Source organism: Danio aesculapii, chromosome 5 (genome assembly GCF_903798145.1).
Source record: "Danio aesculapii chromosome 5, fDanAes4.1, whole genome shotgun sequence".
Classification (NCBI taxonomy): Eukaryota; Metazoa; Chordata; class Actinopteri; order Cypriniformes; family Danionidae; genus Danio; species Danio aesculapii.
This window is the reverse complement of record NC_079439.1, coordinates 58,747,147-58,764,923: the sequence shown is the minus strand read 5'-3', so window position 1 is coordinate 58,764,923 and position 17,777 is coordinate 58,747,147. Positions and strand designations below refer to the sequence as shown.

General features: G+C 35.0%; 1 protein-coding gene across 1 annotated transcript in view; it reads left to right on the top strand.

Annotated features, from left to right (window-relative positions):
- rabep1 (rabaptin, RAB GTPase binding effector protein 1) overlaps positions 1-17,777 on the top strand; it is a 68,356-nt gene that overhangs the window by 31,487 nt on the left and 19,092 nt on the right. Inside the window, exons 8-14 of the mRNA XM_056458549.1 lie at positions 441-551; positions 2,869-3,327; positions 6,430-6,534; positions 7,150-7,266; positions 9,365-9,463; positions 11,582-11,722; positions 16,978-17,167. Coding sequence (XP_056314524.1) covers positions 441-551; positions 2,869-3,327; positions 6,430-6,534; positions 7,150-7,266; positions 9,365-9,463; positions 11,582-11,722; positions 16,978-17,167 — 1,222 coding nt within the window. The remainder of the gene's footprint in view (positions 1-440; positions 552-2,868; positions 3,328-6,429; positions 6,535-7,149; positions 7,267-9,364; positions 9,464-11,581; positions 11,723-16,977; positions 17,168-17,777) is intronic.

Genomic DNA, 17,777 nt, shown 5'->3' with positions numbered 1-17,777 from the left:
GTACCTTTGTGTAAATAATGCTTGCGTGTATTGCACTTTGTCACTTTGGACTAAAGCATCTGCTAAATGACTAAATGTTCATGTTCTACAGTAGAAAAAAGTAGAGGATGAGTAACTGATGGCAGAATTTTCATTTTTTGGGTGAACTTTCCCTTTAAAATAAGACATATATTCAATCACTTTACTGTATACTAACTTTATTAAATCAGTTGCTTGATTCACACTGAAATATTACATATAATGATAATATTTTCAAATATTACATATAATGGTAATATATTCATCTAGGTTTGTAACATTAAAGCTGAGACCTGATGGCAGGATTTAAATTTTTGTGTGAACCATCTTGATAGGAGGTGGTAAGGGGTTTGTCGCCATGCATTATTGCGCTGCACCTGCATGATTTGCATTGTTATTCTGAATTTTGATCGTTTGTCCAGGAGGAGGATGAGCAGGAGCGATTGAGTCAAGCTAAAGAGGCCAGTGAGGATGATGGGACGGAGCATGCGGAAGCAGTGGAGGATTCTCTGCTCGGACTCTCCATAGAAGAGGTATCAGTGCAATACAGGGATGATATCAAAACACAAATACATATTTCAGTGAATGCAATTTAGTACTTTTTAATTAATCAATGACAATTAGTTTTTTTTTGTTAATTGGTAAAATATTTTAACCAGTGATTTTTGTGTTGATAGCTTTGTAGTTGTAATTTTGTCATACTAACTGTTGTCTGAATTCTTTCAGTTTGATTTTAATCCATTCCATAGTGTACCTTTCTATCAAAGTAATCTGACATTATCAAGAACTGAGTTTTTTGTCATTTTTTTTTTTTTTTTACCAGGGCTTGACATTAACTTTTTAGATCACCAGCCACTGTGAATAGTAGTTTTTCAACATAACTATCCACTTGGCATTTTTACTAGCCACAATTTTATTGTTGGGAAAATATATTTTATATGCATAAATTTGACTTTGACAAGCTAAAATTAAATTAATTTAAATTTACCAAATTTATCTCTCCAAACTTAAATAATTATTTCTTAGCACCAAATTTATATGTGTCAAAACAAGCAAAAATAGCTGTACACAATACTTTTTATTTAATAAAACATTTCTTTAAAAAATAAATAACAAAATAAATTTCCGCGTTTCTAGGCGCGGTTACTTTCACGCAAGGAAACGGGAGCGCGCGCACTTTTTAAACAGTTGTGCGCATCACATCAGCTGTTCGTGCAAGTGATAATCCTCTTATTTGGCATTCACCTGCTTTCTTTTGCTCACGTGAACACTATTAGTTTTGTCAGTTGTGCTGCTTCTCGATTCAAAGATCGCATTTGCACGCATATTGGGTCATCCTTATTGTTGAACCCTGCTTTTAAGAAAACTACAACTTAAAAATTGTTTTTAAACAGCTAAAGTGGCTAGTTGAGATGACTGTCCAAGGACTGTCCACAGCTGAAATCTACCCGCATTTGGCGGGTGTTAATGTCAAGCCCTGTTTATTACCATTTTCTAAACTATACTGATTACAGTGATAATTAGGTATGTATTGATTCACGTTTGCAATACTGATCTCATGATATGATATTTTTCACAATTTTTTTAATCAAAATGAGTCGAGACCTTTTAGGGTGCTTTCACACTTGCACTTTTGGTCCGCTCCTGGGTTCATTTGACGTCAAAGTACGATAAATTTAGCTAGTGTGAATGCTGTCTTTTGAACTCGGGTGCACACCTGTGAACCGTCCACCTGAAAGAGGTGTTCTGGGGTATGGTTCGTGCGAATTGGTTTGGTTCACTTTTGATATGAATGCAGTTGTACCAAACAGAAGTGAACCGCCAACTGAACAACAAACTTTAGTTTTCATAAGGTTCATTCATCTGTGTATGTCTGTGTATCACTTACCTTGGTGTCAAATGGGACTGGCCCAGTGCAAACAGTTATTATGTCTGCTTGTCTCCACTAAAAACAACTTCTGCAGACATGGCATGATGTACTGAATGTTTTTAATGTTTTTTTTTTTTTTTTTTTTTTTTGCGGCAGATAGACGGAAGTGGCTCTCTATATTTAAATTTTTGGTAACAAAACCAAAAGATTCAGTAAAAGCAGAATGATCATGATATGCGGATGTCTCCATTTTGGAGCAGCAGCTTGATGATGCAAACATACAGTGATTCAGAAGGAAAAAAGCACGCTGTGAACGATCCAGCTGAGGGGGCACAATCGAACCAGGCATTCGGACCAAGTGTGAAAGCACCCTCAGAAATGAGCAAGTGCTCTTATTATTTTTTTAAAAGCCTCACATTTCTTTGTAAAATAAAACTAAATGGCCGTTTTAAGATAAAATCTATGTCAAATAAAAAGTTAATAAAATAAAAGCAAAAGAACTGACATATTGAGCTCTAGCAAAACAGGAAATATATTTTTTATATATATATCTCCTTGTGGAAATATGGGAAATGATGTCACTATATGACATGTATAAGCTGCAACATGTTTTTTATTTTAACTTTTTAAAGTTATAGTTCTCCCAAAAATGAAAATGTACATGTCCTCAAGTGGTTTTAAACCTTTATGAGCTTTTCTCTTTTCCTGTTGAACACAAAAGAAGATATTTTGATTTAAACCAAAGCTGAAAACCTGTAACCATTGACCTTCATAGTGGGAAAAACAAATACTATGGAAGTCTTACAAGTTTTCAACATTTTTCAAAGTATCTTTTTTTGTGTTCATCCAAAGAAAGAAACAGGTAAATGTTGAGTAAATGATCACAGAATTTTCATATTTGCGTGAACTATTCTTTTAAAGCTGCTTTCGCAACGGTTGTTTCAGCTCATCTCTTTTTCTCTCTCTCCTTCTGATCTCAGTCTCACCTCAGTCACAGTATTCACAGCTCTTTGCACTCTCTGGACGCAGACACCCCGGGCCGCCCGGATGGCTCTGACCCCTATAAGGATGGTCTTCGGAGGGTGCAGTCCACAGACAGCCTGGGTTCTTCAGGAGGAGCCTTACAGCCTCACGGGCTGGGCGGACACAACAACAAGGCCAAGTCAGCCAGCCAGCTGGACGAGTCAGACTTTGGTCCTCTAGTGGGTGCAGACTGTGGGGGCTTTGACAACATGGACACCTCCTCCATATCATCCCTCCAGCCGGGACATTTTCTCCTCACCAAGGACCAGGAGAAGGCCATAAAGGCCATGACCCCAGAGCAGGAGGAGACCGCATCGCTTCTGTCTAGTATTTCTCACACGGCCGATACGGCTTACCTCCCTCCATCTGGATACCGGTTGGTCAGCGAGAGCGAGTGGAATCTTCTGCAGCAGGAGGTCAGATAGTGTCTAAGTATATTTAAAGGGCACCTATTATAAAAAAAAAACATTTATAAAGGGTTTAAACACACGTGTGGCAACAGTTTGTGAATCTAGCCAGCTGCTAATGGTAAAAAAAATTAATTCTATTTTTTGTAATCACCCTTGATGAAATTAGTCTGCAAAAACACCTTGATAGACATTCTACCTTTGTACGTGTCATCAGAGGTGGTAAGCCCCGCCCATTAGCGATGATCTCTCCCTTAATAGCATAGACAGCCCTGTGAGAGTGAGAAGCAGCCGTCCGCTATTAGAGTTTTCACCATACCTGTTGAAGATAATGTCAGTGACCTAAGAGGCATTATAAATGTGGAGTTTTAGGATGCACAAATGAACACTGTAGTCTTCATAGACTACCTTCTTTTGAGACACTTTTTTTTGTTGTTTTCAGTTTTTCACAGAAATAACATCAGTCCTGTTTTGAATCTGCTGTTATTCTGGCGTACAGGTGTTTGTAGCTCTGCCTTTTTTTTTGTAAAAAGCACAATCTCATTTGAATTTAAAGTGACCAAAAGGCACAATTTGGGTTAAAGCCTAAATGGGGCAATTTCAAAGAGTTATGACAAAATATGTTGTGGGGTATTTTGAGCTGAAACTTCACTTACACATCCTAGAGACAGCAGAGACTTATTTTACATCTTGTTAAAAAGGGGCATAGTATGTCCCTTTAATGAATCTAGTTCTGTTTTCTGTACAGTAGACTTGTCATTGAAAATATGTTGTAATCTAAGAGAAGTGTTTGTATGGGCACATGAAGCCTTGCATGTCTGTTGTTTACTTCATTAACAAGTTACTTTTTTGCCATCAAATATTTTAAGTTATTGTTTAGAGAATCAAAAAATGTATAATTCATTGATTAAACTTGTCCTTTAGTTCACTTCCAATGCAAACAATGTAGTTCAATTTACAGACAAGTGACTTATGAATGAATGAATCAGTGTAGCTCAACTGGTGTGGGTTAATTAGTCAACAAATGACTCTTTTTGGACAATTCTTTGTAATGAATCAGTGTAGCTCAACTTCTGTAGTTTAGTTGACCAACAAATGACTCTTTTGAGATGGGTCTTTTAAATGAATCAGTGTAGCTCAACTGGTGTGGTTTAATTTACTAACAAATGACTTTTTTTTTTTTTTTTTTTTTTTTTTTTTTTTTATAGATGAGTCTTTTTAAATGAATCAGTGTAGCTCAGCTGATGTGGTTTAATTTTACCAACAAATGACACTTTTGAGATGAGTCTTTTAAATGAATCATTGTAGCTCAACTGGTGTGGTTTACTTTACCAACAAATTACTCTTTTTTTTTGATGAGTCTTTTAAATGAGTCAGTGTAGCTCAACTGGTGTGGTTTAATTTTACCAACAAATAACTCTTGAGACAATTCATTGTAATAAATAGGTGTAGTTCAGCTGGTTTGGTTTAACTTGCCAACAAATGACTCTTTTTAGACAATTCTTTTAAATGAGTCAGTGTAGGTCAACTGGTGGAGTTTAATTGACCACCAAAATGACTCCTTTTAGACAATTCTTTGTATTGAATCGGTGTAGCTCAACTGTTGTGGTTTAATTTACCAACAAATGACTCTTTTTAGACACAGCTTTTTAAATTAATCAGAGTAGCTTAGCTTGTGTGGTTTTATTTTTACCAACAAATGACCCTTTTGAGATGAGTCTTTTTAAATGAATCAGTGTAGCTCAACTGGTGTGGTTTAATTTACCAACAAATGACTTTTTTGAGACGAGTCTTTTAAATGAATCATTGTAGTTCAACCGGTGTGTTTTAATTGTACAACAAATGATTCTTGAGACAGTTCTTTGTATTGAATCGGTGTAGTTCAGCTGGTTTGGTTTAACTTGCCAACAAATGACTCTTTTTAGACAATTGTTTTAAATGAGTCAGTGTAGGTCAACTGGTGGAGTTTAATTGACCACCAAAATGACTCCTTTTAGACAATTCTTTGTATTGAATCGGTGTAGCTCAACTGTTGTGGTTTTATTTTACCAACAAATGACTCTTTTGAGATGGGTCTTTTAAATGAATCAGTGTAGCTCAACTGTTAAGGTTTAATTGACCAACAAATGACTCTTTTTAGACAAGTTTTTGTATTGAATCAGTGTAGCTCAACGGTTGTGGTTTAATATACCACCAAATGACTCTTTTTAGACAATTATTTTTAAATTAATCGTTGTAGCTCCACTTGTGTGGTTTAATTTACCAACAAATGACTCTATTGAGACAATTCTTTTAAATTAATTATTGTGGCTCAAACGGCATGGTTTCGTTTGCCAACAAAGCAGTCTTTTGTGCTTTTCATCAGTAACAAAGTGCAACTTGTGTAGTTCAGTGCTTAAAACTGATTTTTTATTTATAATTTTCTTTTTTCTTTTTAGTGAACCAGAAATGTATAGTTCAATTAATGTATTTAAGTTCCCTTTACAGTGCAACCAGTGTAGTTCAGTTTACAAACAAACAACTCTTTTCAGCTGGTTGCTTTTAGTGAATCACTAATAAAGTGCAGCCGGTATAGTTTAGCAGTGTAAACACATTTTTGTTTGTATTTTTGTAGTTAATCAGAAACTAGCTCAGCCAGTGACTTTAATATACCAACAAATTATATTTTCAGTCAATCAGAAGCCCATGTTAGTGGTCCAGATACAAATTTCTTTCTCAAGCTTAGTCTTGATAGTCAATCAGTACAGCTCAACGTGTGATTTAATCCCAAACAAATGACTCTTTTGAATAGTTTTTCTTTTAGTCAATTAGAATTGGTATATCTCAACCCTGTGGTGTAATTCACCAACAAATTATGTTTTGAGCTTGATTGTTTTGACAAAATCCAAAGTTATTTCTTTGAATCAGTCATAATTATTCACTAAATGAACTTGCTGACCCATTCTGAATGATCTCTTGACACTGAATTCACTCTTTATTAAATGTTAATGTTTTACTTTTTGTTCAAATACACTTGGACACTTTAGCACACGCTTGTTTGAAGTATTCAACAGAGATGCGATGTCTGAAATGGTTGTTAATAAGACTTGTGTTTGTGTGGTTTGACCTCAGCTGAAGAACGCTGGGAGGAAGTTGGGCCGGCGATGTGACATGTGCTCTAATTATGAGAAACAACTGCAGGTCATCCAGGGACAAGAGGCAGAGACACGAGATCAGGTTGGTGCTTTTATGGCTTCAAAGTCACTGACTACGTTTACATGGACATCAGTAATCTAATTATTTGCCTATTATGCATAATAAAAGTCATATTTTGGTTTTGAGAGTCTCCAACAACAAGCTAATATGCATGCAAGGTAAAAAAAAAAGTGCCGTCACTGGCACTTTACTGTATATTTGGCCATGTCTTGTATAAACAAACAGGCAAAAGATTTGGATGGAAAACGAATTCTTTGAGAAATTAAAAATTTGGATGGAAAACGACTCTTTTTTTTTTTTTTTTTTTTTTTTTTTTTTTTTTTTTTTTGTAAATATCAATATTTATATGGATATTTAAAAATATATATATCTGCTGCACTTTAGTAATGTGACTAAAATAGGCATTATAACATGTCTTAATTCGATTTCTATTTAGTTTGATTATGACTTTAGACAATTAAGGTCGTTAATTATCGCTGTTTACATGGTAGACTCTAAATCAGAGTATTGTCTTAATCATATTAAAATCAGAGTATTGGTGTCCATGTAAACGTACTCACAGGACCCATAATGAAATTATTGAAAAGGACAGGCTGCGGTCATGTTTCTACAGTGATCTCCCTTTCTTTGCCATAGGTTAAAAAGCTACAGGCCATCTTGCGGCAGGCAAATGATCAGCTGGAGCGGACGATGAATGAGAAACAGGAGTTGGAGGATTCGGTCAAACAGGCCAACGAGGACACTACTGCCAAGGTGAAGCTCATCTCTCTCTGATGGATTTAGTGAAGCACAAATGCATTGACAAGACAAAACTGGATGTTATCACATCCTAGTCCAGTAATGCTGTAATAAAGAGACTATAATGCTGTGTATTCATAATTTATATCTTGCAAGATGCATTTTGAGTTTTGTTACAAATTTTTAAATAACATGCTAACACAAATGGGAAATCATAACTCCCAAACCCTTTCAAGTTTTAATTTTGACTTCATTTTAAATAATGCTTTTCTTTGATAGCAGTTTAAATTTGGCTTTTTGCATGACATACCCCACAGCACATATAATTTTTTCTAAAAAAAATTAGAAATTAGAATTAGACTTCAATGACTTTCATAATTGAATATAATATTAAATATCTTTACAATTTCCTGAGTGGACTACATGCATCATCCTTTAAACCAAAAATATGATAATTACATAATTAACATATTTGAATGATATCTGAAGGATTAGATGACATTTAAGAATAATGATGCTGAAAATTGCCATCACAAGAATAGATGAAATTTTAAATTGTACTTAAATATAAATAAATGAGTTTAGTTTTAATTAATATTCTTTAATTAATAATTAATACACTATTTGTTGTTTTTTATTATTTTCTTGAAACAAATAAATGCAGCCTTTGTGAACATAATAATAATGTAGTATTATTAGTTATACTATATTAGTATAATTAACTAAATTAAAAATATAAAATTAAAACTTCATCTCATTGCCTAGGAAATATTCATCATGTTCTTATTTTCATATCGGTTAAATTGATGTACTAAAATTGGTTAAAAGGTCATGACTAGCACTCGTTTAGTAATTGCAATTATATATTTTTATTATTTCACATTTTTCGCAAAAATAAATACAAACTCCTTCCGCGGTGTGTGATACAAAAAAATTATATATCGCAACGAGTGTTATTCTGTTATAAGATTTAAATCAAATGACGCAGGAGCACACTTACCTATTGTACTAAAATAGATCAAATTAATTTATATTGACATTCGAAATGAAATATAATTAACGAAAACTAAATTCCCTTTATTTTTAAATTCTTTTCTTGTTTACAATTTCAATTAGCTACTTTTTTTTGTTATTCAACTGTTTACAACAAACAACACACCTCACACTACACATACATATGATACATGTTACGTATTCAGCCACTTGTCAAACACCAAGAAGAACTACATATAGTAAACATAAATGGAAATTAAGGTGAACTAATCCTGTAAGGCATACTCATTCGTTCATTCATTTTCCTTCGGCTTAGTCCCTTTATTTATTAGGGGTTGCCACAATGGAATGAACCGCCAACTTATCCATCATATGTTTTACACAGCGGATGCCCTTTCAGCTGCAACCCAGTACTGGGAAACACCCATACACTCTCACATTCGCACACACTCATACACTACGGCCAATTTAGTTGATCCAATTCACCTATACCGCATGTGTTTGGACTGTGGGGGAAACCGGAGCACCCGGAGGAAACCCATACCAACATGGGAGAACATGCAAACTCCACACAGAAATAGCAACTGACCCAGCCAGGACTTGAACCAGCGACCTTCTTGCTGTGAGATGACAGTGCTAATCACTGAGCCACCATGTCCCTCTAAGACATTAGACACTCATTTATCCTAATTTTAAACGTAACCAGATATTATCCCAATTTCTATGCACTTCTCCCTCAATTTCAATCATCCCATTAATCCACGTTTTTATTTCTAGCATTCTGGGACGCTTCCAATTACGTAGAATCCTCTTAGCAGCTGTAATGCATCCAATCTTGAGAAGAATAAAGGAATTTTTACCTATATAACTATTTTATTATTAATATGAGCTATATTATCTCAAAAGCACTGCTTAAGCATAAGATACTTTTTTGTAGCTTACAGTATCAGCAGAAATTTGGAAAGATCAAATATTTGTTTCCTAAAAAAAGCGACTACTTAGGCAGGTCACAAGGAGTTAGAACAAAGCCATTGTTTAAATGAAAAGAATGCACGGACCGCTCTGAATCTTGCTGCTCTTCCAAGTGAAACAAGTTAATTTTCATTTGTCTGGCTCACAGATCTCGGAGCTGAAGCAGAAAGTTCAGGAGTCAGAGTCTCTCTTCAGTGCTCTCCAACAGGCCTTCAGCCAGGCCAAAAGGAACACCCAGGAACAGATGGTACCAGCAAAACCACTCACTCATTTTGCTTCATTACTTTCAAACAGAGCATACGCTGTTTTTTTCATGGTACAAAACTTCTCGATTTACAGTTGAAGCCCTCCTGAATTATTAATCTCCCCCCCCCCCCCCCCCCCTGTATATTTTATATTAATGGGAAAGAAGATTTGTTTCAACACAGTTCTAAACATAATAGTTTTAGCTAGATAGTAAAGTTTGAGGACAAACTTTATGGTGGCTATGGTGGAAAGCCTGTCAGAAGTAGTTTATTTAGTTTGAAAAAGTATCAAGTTGGCTAAAAGAATGTTTAAGATCCCTGCAGTCAACAATGTAATCACTTTAAAGACTGAAGCAAGCCAGTAAAAAGATTTAAAGTTGGTCCCTATGAGTTGGTAATGGCATGATACTAGCATGAATTAGCATGTTATTAGCATGATTTTAACATGGATTAGCATGATGTGGGCATGTTTCTAACATAAATTAGTATGTTGGTAGCATGATTTTATCATGACTTAGCATGTAACTAGCATGATTCCAACATGAATTAGGATGTTGGTAACATGCTTCTAACATGAATTAGTGTGTTAGCATGATTCTAGCATAAATTAGCATGTTGAAAGCCTGTTTCTAACATTTATTAGCTCGATTCCAACATGAAGTAGCATGTTGTTAGCATGTTTCTAACATGAATTACCATATAACTAGCCTCATTCTAGCATGAATTAGCACATTGCTAGCATGTTTCTAGAATTAATTAACATGTTGTTAGCATGATTCTACCATGAATTAGCACGTTGTTGACATGTTTCTAGTATGAATTAGCTTGAATCTAGAATGAAATAGCATGATTCTAGCATGAATTAGCATGTTGTTAGCATGATTCTATTGTGAACTAGCATGATTTTAGCATGTTGCTATCATGATTTTAGCATGAATCTGCATATTTCTGTCAGGAATTAGCATGTGCTAGTATGACTAGCATGTTGCTAGCATGTTTCTTGCAAGATTACCATGTCAGCAGGATGTTAAAACTATTAGTATGTGTTAGAACAGCTAGTCACAGACTATGGGACAGTTGCTAGGGTGCTGAAATTGGTTGCTAGGGAGAGGCTAGTAAGTTTAAAGGTCATCAGTGATTGGCTGCTGGCTAGACTGAGTTGAATGAGGCCAGACTCTAGTCTGTAGGACAGTCTGATGCAGAGATATGAGCTCACAAAGTTTGATCCAATGTTAAGTCAATGACAGTCTTTTACAATGGAAGTCTATGGGACAGTTGTTAGAGTGCTGGAATTGGTTGCTAGGGAGTGGCTAGGAATTTTGAAGGTCATCACTGGTTGGCTGCTGGCGAGACTGAGTTAAATGAGTTCAGACTCTAGTCTGTAGGACAGTCTGGTGCAGAGTTGTGCGCTCACAAAGTTTGACCCAATGTTAAGTCAACGGGACTTTTCAGAATTTTCTGGGTCATCTTTTGGAAAACTGAAAGTCGGATCAGTTGGAAAAAATATAGCAACCCCAGTCAGATTAGTTTAAACGTCTGAGGAATGTTTGAAAGATGTAGCTTAAAAGGCTTAGGAGGAGGTACACTTAAAAATTAAAAAAAGGAAAATTATAAACAACTTTTATTCTAGCTGAAATAAACCAATAAGACTTTCTCCAGAAGAAAAAAGATTAGAGGAAATACTCTGAACAATTCCTTCCTATGTTAAACATCATATGGGAAATATTTAAATGAAAATTCACAGGAGGGCGAATACTTTTGGCTTCAAGTGTATTTGTAGTCCTGTTTGTGTGTCTTGTGACTTGTACTAATGCATGAAAGTGTGTTTTGGCGCTCACTTAAGGCACATCTGGATGAAATCTGAAGGTGCATTATCATTATTTAAGATGCTGAAGCGGAATAAATTGCCCTGGAAAGGGTTCTGTCGGTTAGTTATTAGCTAAAGAATGCTTGTGAATCTCTCATACTCGCACTCATGTTTTCATTGGCAGATTTAGTCGAAAATCCTTGTTTATAATGGGTCGTTGTCCTCTTTACTTGAATGTATGCTTTAGAAAACATTTGTGGCTTGCAATGGGTTTTGTAGGTTAAGTGGTCTGAGTGTGTGTGTGTGTTTCCAGGCTGTTCTGCTACAGTCCAGAGAGCAGGTGTCTGAGGAGCTGAACAGACTGCAGAGAGATAATGAAAGTCTTCAGGGCAAACACAGATTTCACATGACACTGCAGCAGCAAGAAGACTTTCACATGCCGACCACTGTACAGGTACTACACTGCATGTATGGTTCATACCTCTAAAAATGGCTCCTGTTTAATTCCATTGACAGGGTTCCCATGCTTCTAAATTACTAGAATTTCAGACATATGAGCGGTCTCATTTCAGAGGCTGCATTCTCCGTAGGAGAGGTGAGTTCTTCGACGTCCAGACAAGCTAAACCGAGCATTTTGAAATGAGATGATCTAGCCTACAGAAGATGAATCTCGTAAGTTTATCAAGGATGTACCGCTGGATCGCGTCTCATTATAGTTGTTAAATGTGATATTTAATTAATCTTGTCTCTATCTAACGACTCTTCGGTCTTTTGAAGCTATCAGGTAACGTGTCACAGCATCAGTACACTGCATCAATCTTACGCTTTCACGCTTGTACTTAGTCATTTTAGCGAAAACCTCAGATACTGTTGGTTTGTTCCTGTTGGTTGTGCAACTTTTTTTACCAACCAAGTTTGTCGACTCCATTATAACGGCACAGATCACTCTGCCTATTCATGCCAGGGTCCTGCCAAAAAAGTGATTGACTCATTGTAATTTGTGTGTAACTTATCTATGATTATGTTATGTTTCTCGTTAAACATTGTTCGATGCCAAATTGGTCGGCATCACCCAACCCTACTAGCAACCGTAACAGTAAATGGTAATAATATAAACATAATAATGTAAATCATCTATAAAATCACTTTTTAGTAGGACATGTCATACTTTTTTTTTAACATGTCTAGATATCCAAGTAAAATAAACCTAATTCATACATTTAATCCAGAGTTTTCTATTAAAAACGTTGTGCCGTTATCAGCGCGCAATGAATCTTGGGATGATTGAGGCTGCAAAGGATCCAGTGGTTTTGTCTTTCATTATCTGGGATAGGAAGGACACATTTTGAGGCTGCATTTGAAGGAGCCTTCAAATTTTTTTTAAATGAGACAACCTTCGTTGTGCCGCGATGACGCAGCGCCATTCGAATGCATCCTTTGGAGGATACAGCCTCTGAAATGAGACACAGCTATAGATTCAAGGCCTGGAAACGTACTTAAAAACAAATATTGGTTCTTGAAAGTGTTTGAATTTAAAATGTAAGGTGTTACTTCAACAATTGTACTGTGCTGCTGTCAAAATTGAACAAAACATGAGAAATTCTTCATTTAAAAACCCTAAATTGAAATCTTGTGCAAAAGCTATGACAAATCATACGCATTTGATCAATATTTCAGATATATATTAACATGACCTTTTAAAAATGTAATTTTTTTGAAAGTGACATTAAAAACATCATCATTACTATGACATTTTTGATGTAAATATTAAGTGTAAGTGAAATGTCAAGTACAGGAATGACTTTTATGGTGCTACATATGGTGGCGGTGTGATTTACAAAGGAGATTGATTTAAAATTAATACTGATTTAAAAAGTCCCTGAAACGTATTTTCATGAAAGATTGGGAATCCTGCATCAAGTTCCATTCAGGGGGTTTTTATCGCAAGAACCTGCCATATTATATCAGTACCAATTATATCAGTTTGGACTGCGTAATTTGAAAATATATCAGATGTTGCAGAAATTAGTTTGGTTTTTACTACATTTAAGGGCTGATGTTTGGCCTGGCGTAAAGTTTAATAATATTTTATTGAGTACTAAATGTAATGTTTGGCCAATTACCTTTCTGGAAGTGTATTAGATGTTCAGTAACATTGTAGAAATGTATTCACGTATTAAATAATTATGTCTATGAAAAAGATGAGTAAAGTGTAGTTAAATTCCTAAGCCATTTTTTACCATATTCAAAACTGCCCAATCTGGCAACACTGTTCATCACCTGTCAGAGACTTCCTTGTTACTTCCCTGTTTATATCTGGTGGCAACTCTTTACAAGATAATAAATCAAAGACACTCAGGATCTGTTGAACCTAAAATAAGTACAATACCTCTCATGGTTTTTTTCTTGCTACTACACAGTATTACAATATATATCTTTATTGTTTAGTTTTTCTATTAGTGACTTGCAGTCACTACTAACTTAGGTTAAGCTTACAAGACAACAAAAAAAAAAGCTCTTCCCTTGTATTTAAAAAAAGTTTCATGCTTACACTATTCCAAATAATTTGTGTTTACTTATCCGGGAAAATGCCCAGGGGCCAGTTGCACCAGTAGTGCGTAGGTTAAAATATAGCCTAGTTGCGACTTTACGTTACAACTTGCACATTACGAAATAATTTTGTGTTGCACCACTACACTTAGTTTAAATGTAACACTACGTTCCAACCAGAGGTGGGTAGAGTATCCAAAATCTATACTCAAGTAAAAGTACATGTACTGCGGAAATTCTTACTCAAGTAAAAGTATAAATTTTATTTATTTATTTATATTTATTTCCTGTATTATTTTTCCTTCTGTTAAAAGTCTTACTTGATTTATTTCTGCTAAAATAAAAGCAGTTTTTAATGTTAAGAAATTAGGGAATATTAATATTATTCCACCTAAGGAATATTTGTTTTAATTGTCTACAGAACAAACCATCGCTAATGATTTGCCTATTAACCTAACTTGCCAATTTAACTTGGTTAAGCCTTTAAATGTCACTTTAAGCCGAATGCTAGTGTCTTGAAGAATATCTAGTCAAATATTATGTTCTGTCATCATGGCAAAGATAAAAGGAATCAGTAATTAGAAATTAATTATTAATAATATAGAAATGTGCTGATAAAATCTTCTTTCCGCTAAACCGAAATTGAGTAAAAATATACAGGGGGCTAATAATTCTGATATATATATATATATATATATATATATATATATATATATATATATATATATATATATATATATATATATATATATATATATATATATATAAATATAAATACACACCATTTTTATGTTAAAAATAATGTTTAAATGTTATTATTAATGGTTAACACTGTGAATGACTAATATGTGCAGGACTAATCAGTTTTTTCACTAAACAGGAGTTTCTTTAGTTATACCATGGTAACCATTAATAAGGTTCACCACATGTTTTTTTCCGGTTGGAGCTGTAGTTCATGTAAATGTTGCAATGTCAGTTCAATGTAAATTACAGCGTCCATCGCATTATCAAACTATTCTTGTTGAAGTTTGAGTGAAAACATAGACTGAACTTGAGACCAAGGGGTGACCTGGTCCGATAAACTTACTGCACAGACAGCGTGACCATCCTTCTCGGAACCGCAGATGGCCATGGCGTGACTGCAGTATAAACTCACACGTCTTCCTTGACTTCAGCCATCATTCCAATATAAGCTCCTGAAAGCGGGAGACGCGTCTCTATAGCAACCTCTCGCGACACAACCCATCTAATGCAGCGTCTCGCGATATTTGCAAACAAGTCATATGAACCATTTTTATTATCATTTAACAGTAACGGAGAAACGCCTCCAAATGTAGCGAAGTAAGAGTACTGATTTTTCTCTTAATAATTTACTTGAGGAAGAGTAAAAGTACACATTTTTAAATGTACTCAAAAATTACATGTTACCCAACTATTTTACTCAAGTAAATGTAGCAAAGTAAATGGGATTCATTACTACCCACCTCTGGTTCCAACTAAATATTTACGGCAGCCTCCGCATGTATAACAGTGGAGGAGAGATGACAGCGAGATTAGTTTACACTGAAGAGCTCACGGTAATATTGTAGAATGATCTCCCTCTACTCACAGCCTTATCTTCCTCCCAAATCTCGCATTTGTTTCTGTTTGTGAAAGAAGTGTTTAATTTTCTTTCAAGGAGTGTTTTGTGTTAAATGTGTCCAGAAATTAAAACGGGAATCTTTTTATGTCTGAGATATTTTTGCTTCCCTTTTCTGTTTTATGTGTAGGATATAAAAAATCAAGTTTAATGTTTTGATAACGTCGTGTGTATTTCGCATGCATTCACTGCTCGCAATGCAGGTGTGTGCGTCGTCTGTTATTAGTAACTGACTGTAATTTGAATGCACTATAAAAATATAATTTATAATTTCATTTTAATAGGACAGTTATATATAGATGCATTAGTTATAGAATTTTAAAGCAGTTTAACGATTTAAAGGCTTTTTATTGGATATTACGTTATTCAATGCGACTACGCATGACTTTACGGAGAGCTTACGACCTTCTAACTACGGTTTGCCCTAAGAACATGTGGTGCAACTGAAGTGAGAACAAATTACTAAGCCCCTTGTGTGGACTTTACATTCCAGTTTAAGAAAGTACTTATGATCACTGGTGCAACCCTACCCAGGAGAGTATTTGAATATTTGACTCTGTCTCCTTGGTATTAAACACTCCCCTAAACACGTGCTATGCATGAGCATGGCGTTATCGTTTCCAAAGGCTGTTGTTTTTGGATTTTTACATGGACAAGGAATATCTGTCATTTTCTAAAACTTCCATTTTGAAACCAGTCTTTAGAATTATGAACTTTCAGTAAAAACAAAACAAAAAAAATGCTGTTGTGTAAATAAACAGGCAAAACGTATAAAAAGTTTCTTGTTTTTGGCTGAAAACGTTGTGTAAATGGCCCTAATTTACCTTATTCTTGACGTATGAGCGGATGCAGTCATTGGAATCTCTTAGATTTGCAACTTCCGTTCTCATTCACTTCCGTTGATTTTTAGACGTTAAAAATAGCTTGTTATTCTGCTTGATGTTGCAAACTTTTTATGTATACAGGGTGGGCCATTTATGTGGATACACCTTAATAAAATGGGAATGGTTGGTGATATTAACGTCTTGTTTGTGGCACATTAGTATATGTGAGGGGGCAAACTTTTCAAGATGTGTGGTGACCATGGTGGCCATTTTGAAGTCGGCCATCTTGGATCCAACTTTTGTTTTTTCAGAAGTAAGAGGGTCATGTGACACATCAAACTTAATGGGAATTTCACAAGAAAAACAATGGTGTGCTTGGTTTTAACTTAACTTTATTCTTTCATAAGCCCCCTTACATATTCTAATGTGCCACAAACAGGACGTTAATATTACCAACCATTCCCATTTTATTAAGATGTATCCATATAAATGGCCCACCCTGTAGTAATGAACACACTTATTTGTAGAGCAAGTAGTTTGACTGTTTTCTACCGTTTATTATTCCTAGTCATTTCTCCCATAGGAAACTAAATTGGAAGTTCTAAAACAAACGCAGTTCCGCATTACAGAATGAGGTCAATACTGTGCGTTTAACTAAAATTTTCCACATTATTGAAGTTTAGTTTTTCCACCCAGGAACTTCAGAAGCTGGTGTTGCAGTACAGGGAGGACATCGTTTCTGCACGCACAGCAGCCGAGCATTTAGAGGAGAAGCTGAAGGCTGAAATTTTGTTCCTGAAGGAGCAGATTCAGGCTGAGCAGTGCCTAAAAGAGAACCTGGAGGACACTCTACAGCTGGAGATCGAGGGCTGTAAAGAAGAGATCGGTGAGTGGACTGGGCGTTTCGTTTCAGTTTGATAGTTTTTGACTTTTAAGTTGTTTCAAACATGTTTGAGTTTTCTTCTCTTGAACACAAAAGAAAATATTTAGGAGAATTTTGGTAACCAGACAAATTGACTTCCATAGTATTTTTGGCATGTGTAATATTTATAATTTACAATAATAAGAACTGTTGTTTCACCAATATACAAGCTCACAGTGAATCTGATTTTCAATAAATCATTTGAGTCGATGATTCTGTGATATTTTCATAAAAATAGTCATTTGCTTAATTTCTGAATGAATCAGCCTTTTTGACGAATCAATTGAATGAGAGATTCAGGTAATCACTAGTTGAGAAAAGTTTCCACCTACAGCTGATGTTTAGATTCACATTTATTTTTCTTATTGACAGCACAAAATAATTGTATATATAAAAACCATATATGTGTGTATATATACAGTTGAAGTCAGAATTATTAGCTTCCTTTGAATTTTTTTTTCTTTTTAATATATTTCCCAAATGATGTTTAACAGTGCTAGGAAATTTTCACAATATGTCTGATAATAATTTTTCAGCTAGGGAAAATCTTATTTGTTTTATTTTGGCTAGAATA